General features: G+C 37.5%; 1 protein-coding gene across 3 annotated transcripts in view; it reads left to right on the top strand.

The window, feature by feature from the left end:
• LOC129366317 (A-kinase anchor protein 2) overlaps nt 1–14947 on the top strand; it is a 78760-nt gene that overhangs the window by 47680 nt on the left and 16133 nt on the right. For all 3 annotated transcript variants that reach the window (XM_055040096.1, XM_055040097.1, XM_055040098.1), the window contains one exon: nt 2205–2284. In XM_055040096.1, coding sequence (XP_054896071.1) covers nt 2205–2284 — 80 coding nt within the window. The remainder of the gene's footprint in view (nt 1–2204; nt 2285–14947) is intronic.

Consider the following 14947-nt stretch of genomic DNA (forward strand, 5'->3'; position numbering starts at 1 on the left):
GAATTAGGTACTGAGCAAGTATGCTAGATTCTGGCATTCTATATTGAAACAGAATGTAAAAACCCTCTTATTTTATTTAATGATGCCTTTATTTACCACATGTTTGTAGGTACAGAGAATAATTCAAATTATGATATTAGAAATATTCTGCAATGCCTTTTTAGTCACTGTTTGAGCGCACAATTCAGATCTTTATATTATCACTCAACCCACTGCTTTGCTGTGTGTGATCTCACCATTAACCACACATAACCTCCATTTGTTTGCAACTGTTGTTTCAAAACTCTTGTGATATATTTTATTTACACCAAGGAAACTGAATGGCTCTCAAGGCTAAGGACAATGAAAATAACAATCCTTCTTTGCTCACGTGGGTTGGATAAAACATGCCTCACCCTACTTTGGTTTTGTCGCTGAGAAAAGTATCCAGAAGTGTGCATGCTGGAAAGAGTTTTTATTCTTTTATTTTCCAGTTTTCCCAGTATTGAGCAGGTAGTGAACAAAAAAACCTTCATTAGAAAACATTTTCACAGTTTGGGAATGTAGGAAGACCAGTGCAGCTTCCCCAAACAGGTTTCTGTTTGTTTGGATGTAAAGTAAGAACAAACACATTGGAAACTCAGTTTACCAGCCCCACTGCCAAGTCTGCAGTACTCTTGTGAATCTGTAGGAGTCTCCCTTTTCCTGACTCTCTATCCTCCTGGTAGTTTGGACTGTTGAAACAAAAATTAAGAAGCCATTTTCTATTGTTCACACCTCTCTCTGTACTTCCCTATCACTCTGTCACACCCTCTATTCCACTCTCTGTCTCTGCTCTGACATCTGTAACCTCTCTCTCCATCTTCTGTCAATAAAGCTGAGTTTCTCCAGTGAACCCCCTGCTGTCTCCTGCTTGTTCTTTCCATCTGTCTCTAACATCCACTTTTTTCTTTGGCTGCTGACAAAAGATCACAAGCTGTCCTTACTGCACCCAGCTATCGTAATATCCACTGCCACTAACAAAGCACGCATATTTTGTTAGGGTTAAAATTTTGCATAACATAATTTTTTGACATTATGCTCAGAACATTTGGACAGCATGTTTATTTTCACATTGATAGGCAATAGAGAGGTCAAAATATCTGGATCAATTAGACAAAAACATTCACTCACACTCAAAATCAAACAGACGAGCTTAAATATTTACCCCCACTTGTATAGTATTTAGTAGAAGTGTGTGATATGTAAACAGGGCATATTTTGGTATTGATATGATGCCAGGTAAATACTGGGCCAGCATCACCAATGCTGATACAGACAGTTTTTATTATTTAAGTTTGACATATCATCAAAATTCTGACTCTTCTGTTTTTGTGGGGGGTTTTTTTTCTTTCAATTAACCTAGAATAGAGTTTGTGCAAAGTTGGTGTCTGCCAAACACCTTCATAACATATCAACATAATAGAGAGAATTTAAAAAAATGTGTGCATTTTTTCTTAATAAACAAAGTGCAGAAATGTATCATTTGGCAGCAAATCAAAACGACATTCTTTTAGGTAGGGCTGAGTAACTGAAGTACAAAAATAAAATGAATTTCAAGAGGAAATATCAATCTAAAGTATAATATTGATCCAGTACTAACACCGACTTGGTAACAATATTGGTGATATTTTCTATAAGTTTCTATAATGACTTTTCTATAGCCCTCACCTTCTCCAATTTAAACTAACTCTTTCAATTCTGCCAAGAAAAGTGAAGAAATATCCAGTTAGAATTATTCCAGATGATTGTTAAAAATGAAATTTTTGAAGGCCCCAAATTAATGTGACTTTTATACCTTTAGAGATTGCATGTAGTCTCTAAAGGCATATTCCAAAGAGTATGTCTTTGAAGTAGAAATACCCTCACTGCACTAAAATTTCTCAGTGTTGGCAGGTTTAACTTTAGCCGGGTGGAAGGTTTATGTTGTTACAAGAATAAGTGACAGGACACAGGATGCAGAATAAAAATAAATGTTCTCTTTCAGTATAACTCTCAGTACTCATGAAAAATCCCTTTAATACCACTGCACATATCCTGTGGGAACACATAATATACAGGCTATACAAAATTAGTTTACATTTATGTCTTATGTGGTTCAGGTTCAATCGAAATTCTCAAATGTGGTTATATATCACAAGTAAAACTACGAAAACACTATCAATAACTCAAATTTTACTGTGCAGGCTACAGCCAAGAGGCCACCATAATGACAGCAAATGGCTTTGAAGCTCCTTTTCCAAGGATAGACCACCAAACTGCCATGGTGAGTAATGAATGCTTACCAATTCAGATTCAACTCTTTTATGGTTTACGTGAGCCCTGAAACATTACTTTTTTAGGTTATATGTTTCAAATTTTGTCACAAACTTTGGTTTCACACCAACTCGAAAGATAGAAAAAAAAAACAACAACTGTCTGTCACGATCCTGGGTTCAAAGCAAAATTTTTTCCAGATAAAAGTTTAGCGAGGACATGAAAGACAACCACAGTGCTGCAACAATGACAAGACTGCAAGTTCTTTGCAGCCAGAAAAATGTGTGACACGACAATTTTTCTGCTTCTCCTGCTGATAGCTGACTGAATACTGAACATATTGGTCCCTAACAGAATATTAGGAATATTTCAGTGTATAGCAAAAGTTGCACATGTAAGCTCTTTTTGATTAACTCCATTTGTAGCTTCTTTTGTGTTGAAAAACTGTTGATCAAGACACTTCACACTTAGAAAGACAAAAGAGGGAAAAAAATCTAGTTTGCTGCCTTTATTTTAAAGATGAAAAATTAATAAATAAACTGCATTCAATGTTCTTTGAAAAGCAGAGTTCCATCCTGGGACACAGAGGACATATTAGTGGAAAGGTCATGGTAAAGCTGCAGCCTTTGGAACAAAAATATGCAGCCATCCCAACATTTTTTATCAGGTAAAGCTTTGTCTGTTTTAGAAAGACAAAGACAGCACTGCAGTTACACTTTGTAGTAAAACAGACCAGAAGCAAAACAAGCTGGCCTTCAGACCAGACTGTTCTCCTAAACAAAAGAGCGGGGGCAGCCAGACACAGTAATAATCATAAAAAAAAAACTAAAATAAAATTCAATCTGTACTATTTGCATATTTTATATTAAAATTTTGTTGGGATAAGACAGACCACCACAGGGTAACACATAATCATGAAGTGGGAGAAAGGTAATATTTGTTGTGTTTTTTCTTTTTTAGCACATGCAAATTTAGAAAGTTTGTTAATCAAGTCCAATTGAGAAACAATGACAAAACTTGAAAATTGGCATTTGCATATGCTCTCCATTCATTTAGACTCACCTTTTTTCTTTTCTTCTTTTGTCAAGAAGAAAGAGCAAACATTTAATTCTGGTAAATTGGTAAACTGCTAGAGACATTCCTCAGGAGACTGGAGGTTGCAGTCGCTGGACACAAATTTCAGATTTTCATTTGAAAAAATGTATACCACGTCTCAGTTCTTTCTATAAGACTATTATTAGCTACTTTGTATAGTAAAATAAAGTAAAAAGTGAACAAAGTTGACCAAAGCTTCAGAAAAAAACTTGGAAAAAAAACGTAAGGAAACTAATTCCGGAAGTGTACTTGAAAGCGACATAAAGATCAGGAATAATTTGTTTGGTTCGGTTAGGTGCGTTTGCAAGAAGAAGAGAGGGAGATGAAGCTGGACAGGAGGGAGCTGAAGCTGGCAGGGCTGCAGTCAGATTGCTTAGCGGCTGAATAAATGAATGAATGAAAGGCAGGACGGTGGTAACTTGATCCACGCGGGTCGGCCTCATTGTGTTCGCCTCGCGCTCTGAAAAAAAAACGGGACAGAAAACACTCCTGGGACCTCGCGAGCCTTTCATTATTCATCACGCGTGTCTCGGAGAAAAAAAAACAAAAAAGAGGAGAAGACGAGAAAGCCTGGAGAGGAAAATGGAGAGGAGGAGAAGGTGGAGGGAAAGGGGGAGGAGAGAACGGCCGGTTGGAAAAGCTGGCGTGTGAGAGGAGCTCAGTGCCATCCCAGTTGGAGGCAGCGGCCGTTACCGTTACAACTGCCGCTGGGACCCCGCACGAGGAGGATCGGTTCCCCGCTTCATTTGGCCGGTCGTCGGGTGCTGAGGAAAAGAAGTAGCTCCGTCGTAAGCCGGTCAGTTAAGCATTTGTCCTTTCTTTAAGAAAAAAAAGGAGAGAAGAAACTAATCTCGGGTATTATCCCTTAATTATTCGGCAGCAGGGAATCAAAAGAAATCAGCACTGTTTTCATCATCAGCATTCATCACCCAGGTAAAATAAGTAAAAAAAAAAAAAAACTAAACTGAAATGAGTCGGAAGTAGCTTTGACATATTACTCCGAGACATTTTAAGTGCCCGGACGTACAGCGAAAGTGTAACATTAGCTTAAGTGAAAAATGTAGGCCTGTGTGTGTCCGGTGGGGGTCATTGTGTATGTGGATAGCCGAAACAATCAGTTTGATTAGCTTTAAAGTGTGGAGGACACATAATACTGCAGAAAGAGAGACGACCAAAGGAGGTCAGTGGACCAGACTGTTTGCTGCAGCAGTCTCTCTGTCCTCCTCTGCATCACTTTAACCTACATATTGGAATGACCTTAACCTGCTTTTCATCCCCCACAGACTGACTAACATGGTGGAAAGTCAGCACTGTTAGCGCTGTTAGGGCTGCTTCTTGTACTATTTCTCACAAAAATACTATGCTTTATTTTTCTACACTGTTGATTTTGATCTAATATTGTGGATTAAACTACATTTTTACACTTTTGGCCACGTACATTCATTTATACAGCAGTTCAGCCTCTTGCAGGCTAGCAATTGCTTTTTCTTGCTCTAAAGTAGAAACAGCAATTTTAAGATTTGGGCCAGCTTGGGCATTTGTCTTGCCAAAGGATACTTTGACATTTGACGTGGAAAAGACAGGCTTGAATCGCTCACCATTCACTTGGCAGACTACTGTGTTCCTCAGACTATAAATCTTTGTGGTTATGGTTGCTGTACAGACAGTTTCAGCTCTGTCCACTGTCAAAAATATCATAACACTCATAAGTAGCCATTTTGAAAACATGAGGGTAAAAGGCAGTGGCAGTTCAGGCATGAATTATGTCATGGCTCCAACACACATACACACACACACACACACACAAAGTGTGGTTGTGCAAGGACAAGCGAGTATATGATAGATGGATGGTTTGAAAAGTGCTTACATTTCTGCGATGGCACTTTGATAGAATAGTAGGACTGCACTGATTGCAGTATTCTGGCCGGTCAGAGATCTTTAAAAAAAATTGACCTGCTGATTCTAAATATTTCTTGTTAGAAAAATAGCTGAATATAGCAAGTCGCTAAGAGCATGGAGCAATGCAGTACTGCTCCTCCCCCACTTCTTATTGCACATTGCTGGTCATTTGGTTAAAAGAAGTGTGATACTTTTTATGACTAAAAACCATGTTGAGCTGTTTTGAAATATCTCGGGTAATAAAATCAGCTTTTTGATGTATTGTTTGAAAGCTGGTTTGCAAGCTATTAAGTGTTGGCAAGTTGCTTAAGTAAACTATTTTTGATTCTGTATGTCGGTTGTCCTTGCCCTTTGTGTCATTTCATCAAGATGCCACTCTGAGTGGTGAGTCACATTGCCTGTATCAAAAACTGACCTTGATTTATGTCTAAAAGTAGTTGAAGACGATACTAAAGATGTGAAAATGTGGTTAGTATGCAGAAAAAAAGCATAAAGTCTGACTTTGTTCGCAACTGATTTTTTTTTTCATGTTGAATTTTTTATATTCAGTTTCATTTTTTTATTTTATTTTTTTGCTGTTGCCAAGCAACTTGCAGTTCCTTCACTAGAGACTTGACTGAAGGGCGGTGTTATCTTGCTGATGATGGGTGTGGATGTTATCAAGTCCAATATATGTCTGATGATTTTAAGTGTGCACTCTTGATGTCCAGAGAAACTCACATTCTGGCTGTTTTAAATAAGAACATGCAGTCTTGCTGTTTCAGCTTCCAGCTTGAAGAGTTTGACCTTGTTGTCTCATTGCCTTTAGTCTTGTTGATTAGTTTTACTTGACTGAAGGATTGATTTTACAGTGGAGTTAATGACATTTTACCAGAGGGCAGCAGACCTGTTTATTGACACAGGAATGATGGACGTTTCAGTGGTTTGTCTTGGTGAATATTCTCAGTCTGCAAGGCTTTCATATTTTTGACAGCTTATGTTTGTTTTGCATGCTGGAGTGTACATTGCAAAACCTTGCAAACACAGCCATCTGGTGAAAAGAAGCAGGGGAAAGCCATCAGTAAAAAAACTTTTGAAACACAACACCTTACAAAACTCTCACAGCCTTTGTCACATTGCTGTTACTTAGTTCTACTAAGTAACAGCAATTTCTTAGTCGAAGACTTTTGGAAGTCTTTTGCAACTTCCAAAAGATTCAGCCCCTGAATTGTGACACAGCAATTGCCAGTTCTTCTTTGCTCAAATTAAGTCAGATTGACATTTTAACACTTTAAAACCCTATGATTTAATCAAAACCATTCGTTTAAAGCTTTGGATGTATGTTTAGTCATTTTCCTTCTGGAAGTTGAATCTCCCTCCTAGACTGAAGTCTTTTGTAACTTTCAACAGCTCTGACCACAGTATCTTCTTCCTCATGTTGGCTGTGTCCCCTAGATAGCTTGTGGTGAATTGGAAATAGGACTTGGCTTTCCACTGTCCAATTAATCACTGGCAACTTGTCAGATTTGTTCTATAATCTTCAAAATTTATGAGCCACAAAGGTTGTGTTTGTGATGAATAAATATTTTTTTGGTCCTCACTCCATTTAAAATAGCTTTCAAACTGCCTTTGCTGTTTTGTGTGGTCATCATTTGAAATCGGTTGCTGATTGTGGAAATAATGAAGCCAATCGGCAAGCTGCCAATTCAGGGAGCGCGTCTGCCAATACCTCTGCTTGGTTCTGTGACAGAAAAGATCACAGCCGACTGTAGCGTCTGTCCGCAGGGACCTTCGGCATGCTTCTTTCCCCGGTAGGACGCTCGGTGTCTGTTAGAATAGCATCCAGATTATTTTTTTTGTGCAGTGCGTGTCTGAGGAAAGCACATTTTCCACCTCCGCCCATTTTGGTAAAGTAGAGTTTGTGAGAACACCAGCAGGAACAATAAAGTTATCACTGAGGTCTTCTTCCTTCAGACCTCACCCTCTTCCCAGCAAGCCAACCCCGCACACTGAAACACATAATCACAGATTATATAACAGCTTTTTGATGCTGGTGAAGTTTGCCGAGGTAGAAATAGGAACAAGGCATTGTGTAGATGGAAAAGCGGATAAGAGAAGATCGCAGAGGAAGCAGACTAATTATACACTTGTGTCATGACATATTTACTGTCACCTCTTTGTTCATGAGTTTCATGCATCAGCTGATGGTGAGTCGATAACTTGAAAAGGACGTCAAACATGTATCGTGAGTGTTCATCATGAAGAAGAAGTCATGTGAATGTCCCTCTGGCCATCTCTCTGACTGGACAATGAAAATAATTTTCCCAGTGTTTAAACAATGTTTTCTTATGCTTGTGCAGCTTTATGTAGGTCTCTAGGCTGTGAATGACATTTTGTGGCTATTTTTGTTAACCCTCTGGGAATATATGACAAAGTGACACACTAGAGTCGATGTGTGATTGTGGTTTCATATTGCTCATACTACATACAGAACCCTCTTAAAACACAAAAAACCACTGATCTCTTGATCAGTGTTTCTCAAACATTTTATCTCCCAACTGCGACCATGAGAATCATAAGTTTACGATGCATTCAAAACAACATTAACATGGACTTTAAAATACAAACTGCCCCACAGCATCACAGGTACTCCACCATATGTAACAGTGCACATGGGGAATCTTTCCATAAATCTATCCATTCATTCGACCCACCTGGAGTGTTTTTCTCTAACAATTTGACCTATCCAAAGTCTCATCTGATCAGATCACTCCAGCTGCAGTTCAATAGCATTTAGCAAATTCAAAACATTTACTTTTGGGATAAGAACCGGTTGACATGTAAATTGCATCTAACAGTTGTCATAAAGACTTGATGCCCCAAGATGTCGCTCTTTACTGCAGTTTACAAATATATTTAAGAATTGTAGTTTTTAAAAACACAACCCATGTGTTTGGTAGTTTCTAATTTGTTCCGCTTATTTGTACAAGCAAAGTCCGACCAAATAACTATATTGCTATAGTTATTTACTAGCATTAAAATGGTCTTTAAAGTCTTTAATTTGACTTGTGACCTGCAGATACCTTGTTTAATACATTGTAGGGGTGGGAATCTTTAGGCACTTTGCAAATAGATTTGATTACAATTTAAAAGTCTTAAGATACGATTATAAATCAATTAATGACCTAACATTGACCTCTGACCCCACCTAACATGCCTCCATACAGATCTTCCACTTCACTTGTAACAAAAGCTGAGTTCTTCTTACCAATTTGGTGTTTTCCTGCTTGACACGCATGACTCCCAAAACAACAGGCTAGCAGCTGCACAGATATGGTGACATAGGATACCGTGGGAATAGTTTGTTAGAGCTGTTACGATCACATAATTTTGTTTTACTCTGGCTATAATGGGTGCTCTTTAGCATTTCTTGGAAACAAATTCAAGATGGAATTTTCTATCCAAAAACCACTTTGTAGGAGAAAAATCCTGATACTCAGCAACTCTTGATGGATGGACCCCCATCACTGCAATAATAGGAATTAACTTTTCAACAACTTTTCTGAGATAGGGGGTATTTTTGCTAGTTTCATAGTTTTTTTTTTTTACTTACATTTTTGGGTCATGCCTCTTGTTTCAAAATATTTGCTTTCAGTTTCACACATCCTGCATATTTTGTCCAATTGATTTTCTCTTTGAATGTGATACTCCCCATAGACTTTTCAGGTGACACACTTGCTTCATTTCAGAGGCCCGTCTTGTGCGATCAGATAATCAAAGCTTGTAAGGGTAAGATGCAGCTCCATGCATCAAATAGCAGATTTTTTCTGTCTCCCACCACTTATAGATTCAGATGTTGTCACAATTTAAACATTTTTATAAGGCTCTGCTTTAATCCTTCTTTTTTAAGCTAAATAAAATACTTTTTAGAGCATCCATATTAGACATGGGTTATTTTCATCACGATTATATTTGTGTTCCAGACAGGAAGAGAATTTGAAAGATTCAGGAAACACAACAATGCGACTCGGCCATATAATGGCTTCAGTTACACAACCTCCATTGCCCACTATTGTCCACAACATCCACCGATTATTATTGTTGTACTATGCAGCACAAACCATTCATTGAACACAAAGTAGAGCACAAAATACCTGCTAGCACAAACACTGTTTACACAAACACACTCAGACACACAGATGATATGAATGAAGTGCAAAAAACAGAGGAAACTGGTTCAATATTTGGAAAAAAGCTGTACTTTTGCCACTCTCAGCTACATTGAAATTAAAGTAAAAAGAGTTTTATCTTTTGTTCTGGGAGTCCAGGAAAGTGTTGACTTCCAGGGTTAGAGTTGCTTCCTCCAATTTCAATTGTCATCCAGTTTCATTTTTAGACCTAAACAACAGAAGAATGTTTATTTGGCTAGAAACCTTCTTGACAAAAAATCCTTGTGTGGTGAAAAAGGATTTAAAAGGAAGTTTAACACTTTCTTGTATATGTTTAAAATCACTTGACGCTTGTGATGATGTCATTATCCGTTGCAGATGTCACTCTTGGGTAAATGCAGTTCAATGAAAAACACATCTTTCATAAGTTCTCACCACTTTTACTTGGAAGACACTGCGCCATGACATAAAAAAGGAAGAATTGACTTATTGTCTGAAGAACTTCACACAATGTAATATAAGAAGAGCTGTTAGTGATGACAGGAATTTGGAGTCATTTTAATTAGTTGTCCACAGTTTGAGTTTTCAGTGATGTCAGCAGTAAAGTGGGTGTGTTTAGTGTATGGTAAGCTTATTGTCAATTTAATGGAATCTTTCTGGCAAGCAGTATGTCTCTTATGTATCTTTCATATCGGGCATAATTTTCACCAGAAAATGAGTAAATAACAAATTGTCATTGGACTCTTAACAAGTCCCACCTAGTGCTGAAACAGTGTCACACCAGGCGAGACGCGGGTTTACATTTCATGGTTGGTTGTTTGAATGTTTTTAATTTGGAAGATCACTTTCATGGTGAATTAATGCAAAATCCTTCCATCCTAGAGCTTGCATATGAGAAAAGGGAGCCTATTTTTCTATGTGAAACTGTGTTGTAACCTCAAAGCCCTATTGAGTAATAAAACCTCAAGGATGTTTTTGCATTTCAACTGTTACTGCTATCGATATCGGCCCAAATTTCCTTATTGGTGCATCCCATTACTCTTTTCTCCCCTTTACCAGTTTAATAATAGTCTGTCTGGCTCATTCTTCCTCAAGTTGCCTTGTATGGACTCTTAGACAGAACCCGTCCAGATTGGTATTTTATAATGTGCAGAGCACTTAGATTTTGGAAGAAGTCAAGGAGGACCCGTGAAGTTGAAGCAAATGGTCTTAGCTGTAGATGCTGTGATTTTTTTTTTTTTTTATTAAGCCTGGAGGGCAAAGACTGAGCAGCAGACATTTTGTAGCTTATTGCAAGATCCCAAACGACATTCGACTGTTTTAGCAAGAATGTTATTTTCTCTGTGGTTGTTGACATAAAAAGGGAACAAAGCCTGAAATAGACAAGTGTTAAATACCTAATATTAGCCACTAAACACTTGAAAAGTTATAATTATTCTGTACAGATATACATTTAAGTGCAGAGAAACTATTTGTATATCAAATCATATATATTCACATTCATCAATGTAAATATTTTGTTGTGAGTTTTTATAGAAAATTTAATCTCTTAGTTATAAAAATTAAAAATAAAGATAATGCAACAAGATAGTGTCATTCAAATAATTGGCCAACACTGCTAACCTCAAGCCCAGACTTGTTTATTGTGGACTGTTTTAGTCCAGTGTGAAGCCTCTTTTCTTTGTCTAAATACTTGAGACTAATGAGCTAGTTTCCAGAAATAGTCTGCTGATGAGCTCGGTGCAGCTCTCAGGGCCACACACTGCAGGGCAGGTTAATGCTATAAGCTCACAGTGAGAACATTCACAGTGAGAAGATTCACTCTGTCCTGACAACACACATGTTAACATGCTTTATGTCATGGTTTGGAATAAACACCTTGCAACAGCATGGAAATGCAGGACATTTCATTGTAGACACAAACACCTTGAAAACTTTGTTCTTTTTGAAACAGTTGATTTTACGCCTTTAATAATTTCAGTCTTTATTTTTGATTTGAACTTGATTTTGTATGACAGTGCTTATGCAAGTTTTAAAGTAGGCCTAAATCTAAAATTAACTAAATTTACCGAAGCTTTACTTACAATCTACAAGTGCACTCGTGTGTTTGCCTCTCCCAAAAGAAATGTCATGTTCATTTAAAAAAAAAAAAGCTGCCAAATGGTCTGTTAGCATTTAGGCTCTCTGTGTGGTCTATGAACTCTGTGTCCTGTGGAGAAAATACCACAGTATTTTGATTCATGCTGGGAGAGGATTAGGGCTATATTTTTGTGGCCTTTTCTCCTCATCCTTACATATAGCCACATAAAAGCTCCAAATCGCAATTCTTCTCTGCCAGTTTCTTCCTTTGTGTTTGTTCAAACTTCCCTACCTTCAGTTTTTCATTCAGTCATGAGTTCAAAGAAAAAATGCCTTCTTGGCAGCTCTGTTGCCACTTCCTCCCTTTTAGGGCTCAAAATTTAAAACAGTTCAGCAATGAATGAGGGAGAACAAATCATTGCAATGCATTGTTGGTGTTCTGTTGTGTGTTTGTGATGTGACAATTTGATATGAAACAAAGCAATCTGCTCAGCAGCAGACTGCAAGGTGAATTGAACTGTTGAATAATGGAGACAGAGAAAATGTCGGAAAGGTGCGTTTACATAAATATTATTCTGGATTTCAAGGAAGTTCTTAGACCTGATCTCAGTTTCCTTCTTAAAGTGGGAAATGATGATCTCAGTGATATTCATTTACTAATTGAGTGGCTGCTGGAAGGTTCAGCTGAGAAAAATACCTTAAACTTAAGAGACATGTTTCTCATTGGAGCAGTTACAAGTTTATTTACAAAAAGAATCTTCTAAACAACTTGGATCAACAGTTATTCATGTCTTTGCTCATAATATTGGGTTTAGAACAATAATAAAATGCAAGACATTGTGCAAAAAGTTTTGAGGTTCTTTTAGATACAGTCTTAACAAACCTGAGTCATGCTTCCATTTTGTTGTGAAAGTGGTGCCTCGTCCTTAAAGCGTCTAATGAGTCATATGTTTGATATTTTGCAAATAGGTGGAGCGTTTGGGGTTTTGCACATTCTCTGTGTTACACGCACTGACCCTGTGTTGAATTAGCCGGGGCGTTCACTCTCGGGAAGCTTGGTGACTGTAGTGGTAACATTCTTTTCTGGTGTATAATCTGTGTCCCTTTAATATGATGGACTTTTAATGTCTTGGGAAAGTGATTCAAGCCTCCCGGACTGATGGACAGCAACGTTTGTTTCTTTTAGTTTGTTACTTACGTCTTTCCGTCATGAACTGCCAAAACTACTGCCTCTTTAGGAGCACACTGGTCACGCTGAAGTGCTTCTGGTTGTATTTGTAGTAAGATGTATTCTTATTATTAATATGGAATTGGCTCAGGTGAACAAACAACCTTTACAGTTTGGGTTTGTTTTGGTTCATGTGTGTAGAATATTTTTTAAATACTTGATGTCTTTATTATGTCTCTATTTGTACAACTCTTTAAATTGTTGTAACAAACATTTAGTTTTTCATTTAAGATTATTTTGTCAAATCTGCTGTATTCATCTTGACCACAGTTAATTGATTTAGATCTTTTTTACAAGAAACCATACTGTAGTTCTCATTGGTCTCATTGAAAATGGTAGGCGCTAATCCCATTGTCCAGTTAATCATGAGATTCTCAAAATATAATAATTTTGAGTAAATATGCCACAGTTTCACAGATTTGTGTATTTAACACAAAAAATGTTATTTTAAATCGAAGCACAACTCTTATTGCATTATTTAGCTAAAATTGACATAATAGCTATCTATGAAATTTAGTTTTTATCAGCTATTTCTTATTATACAAGTTAGTCCCTATTGTTTAAAATCAGATTCAGAGGTTTAATGTTCTTATAACAATGATTTAAGAAGTTTACTTTAACTATTTAGAAAACTGAAAGACTAAATTCTACTTAAATCGGAAGTAGAGAGATAAATATAGTCTATTTCAGCCAAAGTGGTAGTTTGAAAAGATTTATATCAGATGTACAGAGTTGGAAGAGTAAAGCAAAATATGGAGTTAATATTTGTTTAATTAAGTTTAAATCTTTAACTACCCTGCACTCTGATGTTTGACATGACATTGTTTAATGACCGACTCTCTTTTAGTTTTTACATTATGATTTTCCAAACAGCCAGTTTTCTTTCTTATAAACAAGAACCATGTGTGATACTAATGAGCCGAAACAGTTAAGACGTGTGGCACTACTCCATACAGCCGGATAAAATTTCCTCTGCCATTTTATTAAAGGACATTGAACAATAAGAACTATATGATAATGGGTTACGTTGTTTTTTTTTGTAACTATAACTTATTAAATCTATGATATACCTTGTGACACAGACTGGCCAACGTTTATGTTTAACACAGCTGGATGATAGAAGCAGAAACAAATTGACTGTGTTATTAGTTCAGATAGATGAGGTCAACCTGTACTCTAACACTGTTTACTCAACTTTGTGAGTATACATTATCTAACACACAGACAGACAGTGAACCACAACCAGCTCAAATAAGTAGTGTTTTTAATTACAAAGCTGGGGCTATTATTATAAAAACATAATTACACACCAAAGCAATATCGTAACCTTTAGTCTAAGGAGAAAATAATACAGCACTACTTGTCTGTCACCCTCAGATCATGTTCATCCCAGTTTGTCCAGTACATCTGTTGGGAATGTTAATCAGTCTGTCTGTCTGTCTTGCGTTTAAAGACCTTGCACACAACTCACCACACTCTCTGGCTGTAGACCTTCCTTCTGAAGGGCTCTCGTCTGCAAGCATGGCCGTGTGTGTGGGGAGGCGCTGCTGTGGAGTGCAGCATTAGTATTCTGTCTGGAGAATGGCACCGAAGCTCCTGCGTGGCCCTTTGTTGCTGCTTTGGGAAGGAGTTTGTGGGGGTCGGAGATGTGTGTGAGTGGTGGCGAAAGACGTTTGGAAAGGGACACAAATAGCTTGCTATGGGTCCAGGCATGTTGCACGTTCTTTTTCAGCACTCAAACCTGACGGGACCTTCATATGATTTCAGTCTTCTTGTTTTATGCTCTGTGGCGATGAGTAGGTGAGACCTACCTTTATTAATATTCATTAGCGCTGCAATTTGACATTACTCTGCCAGATTAGAGGGCTGTAAAGATACACATTCAGTAGCTTTTATAATACATTCAAGCTGTTTCTGCTGAGAAATAGCTTGGATTTTAGTTGTTTCTGCCATTTTGTTTGGCTAATAGATCTCATTTCAGAGTCACTAATAGTAATCAGTCATCAGAGCCAAGCTGTTCCATTTTTGATCACTTCTGCTGCCTGAAGTGAACTTCTGTTTGTTTATTGTTCTATGGGCTCAGATTTTGGTTTTATTTCCTGTGTTGATTGCTGTTTCCACAGATACGACTGTGCACAATGTCCTGATTTCCTGTTGAAATGACCTGTGAATTGTGATAGGCTTTTATCCAGTATGTTGCATCTTTTAGTCTCACTTTTAGGTT

Source organism: Poeciliopsis prolifica, unplaced genomic scaffold (genome assembly GCF_027474105.1).
Source record: "Poeciliopsis prolifica strain line A6 unplaced genomic scaffold, Auburn_PproV2 SCAFFOLD015, whole genome shotgun sequence".
NCBI classification, from domain to species: domain Eukaryota; kingdom Metazoa; phylum Chordata; class Actinopteri; order Cyprinodontiformes; family Poeciliidae; genus Poeciliopsis; species Poeciliopsis prolifica.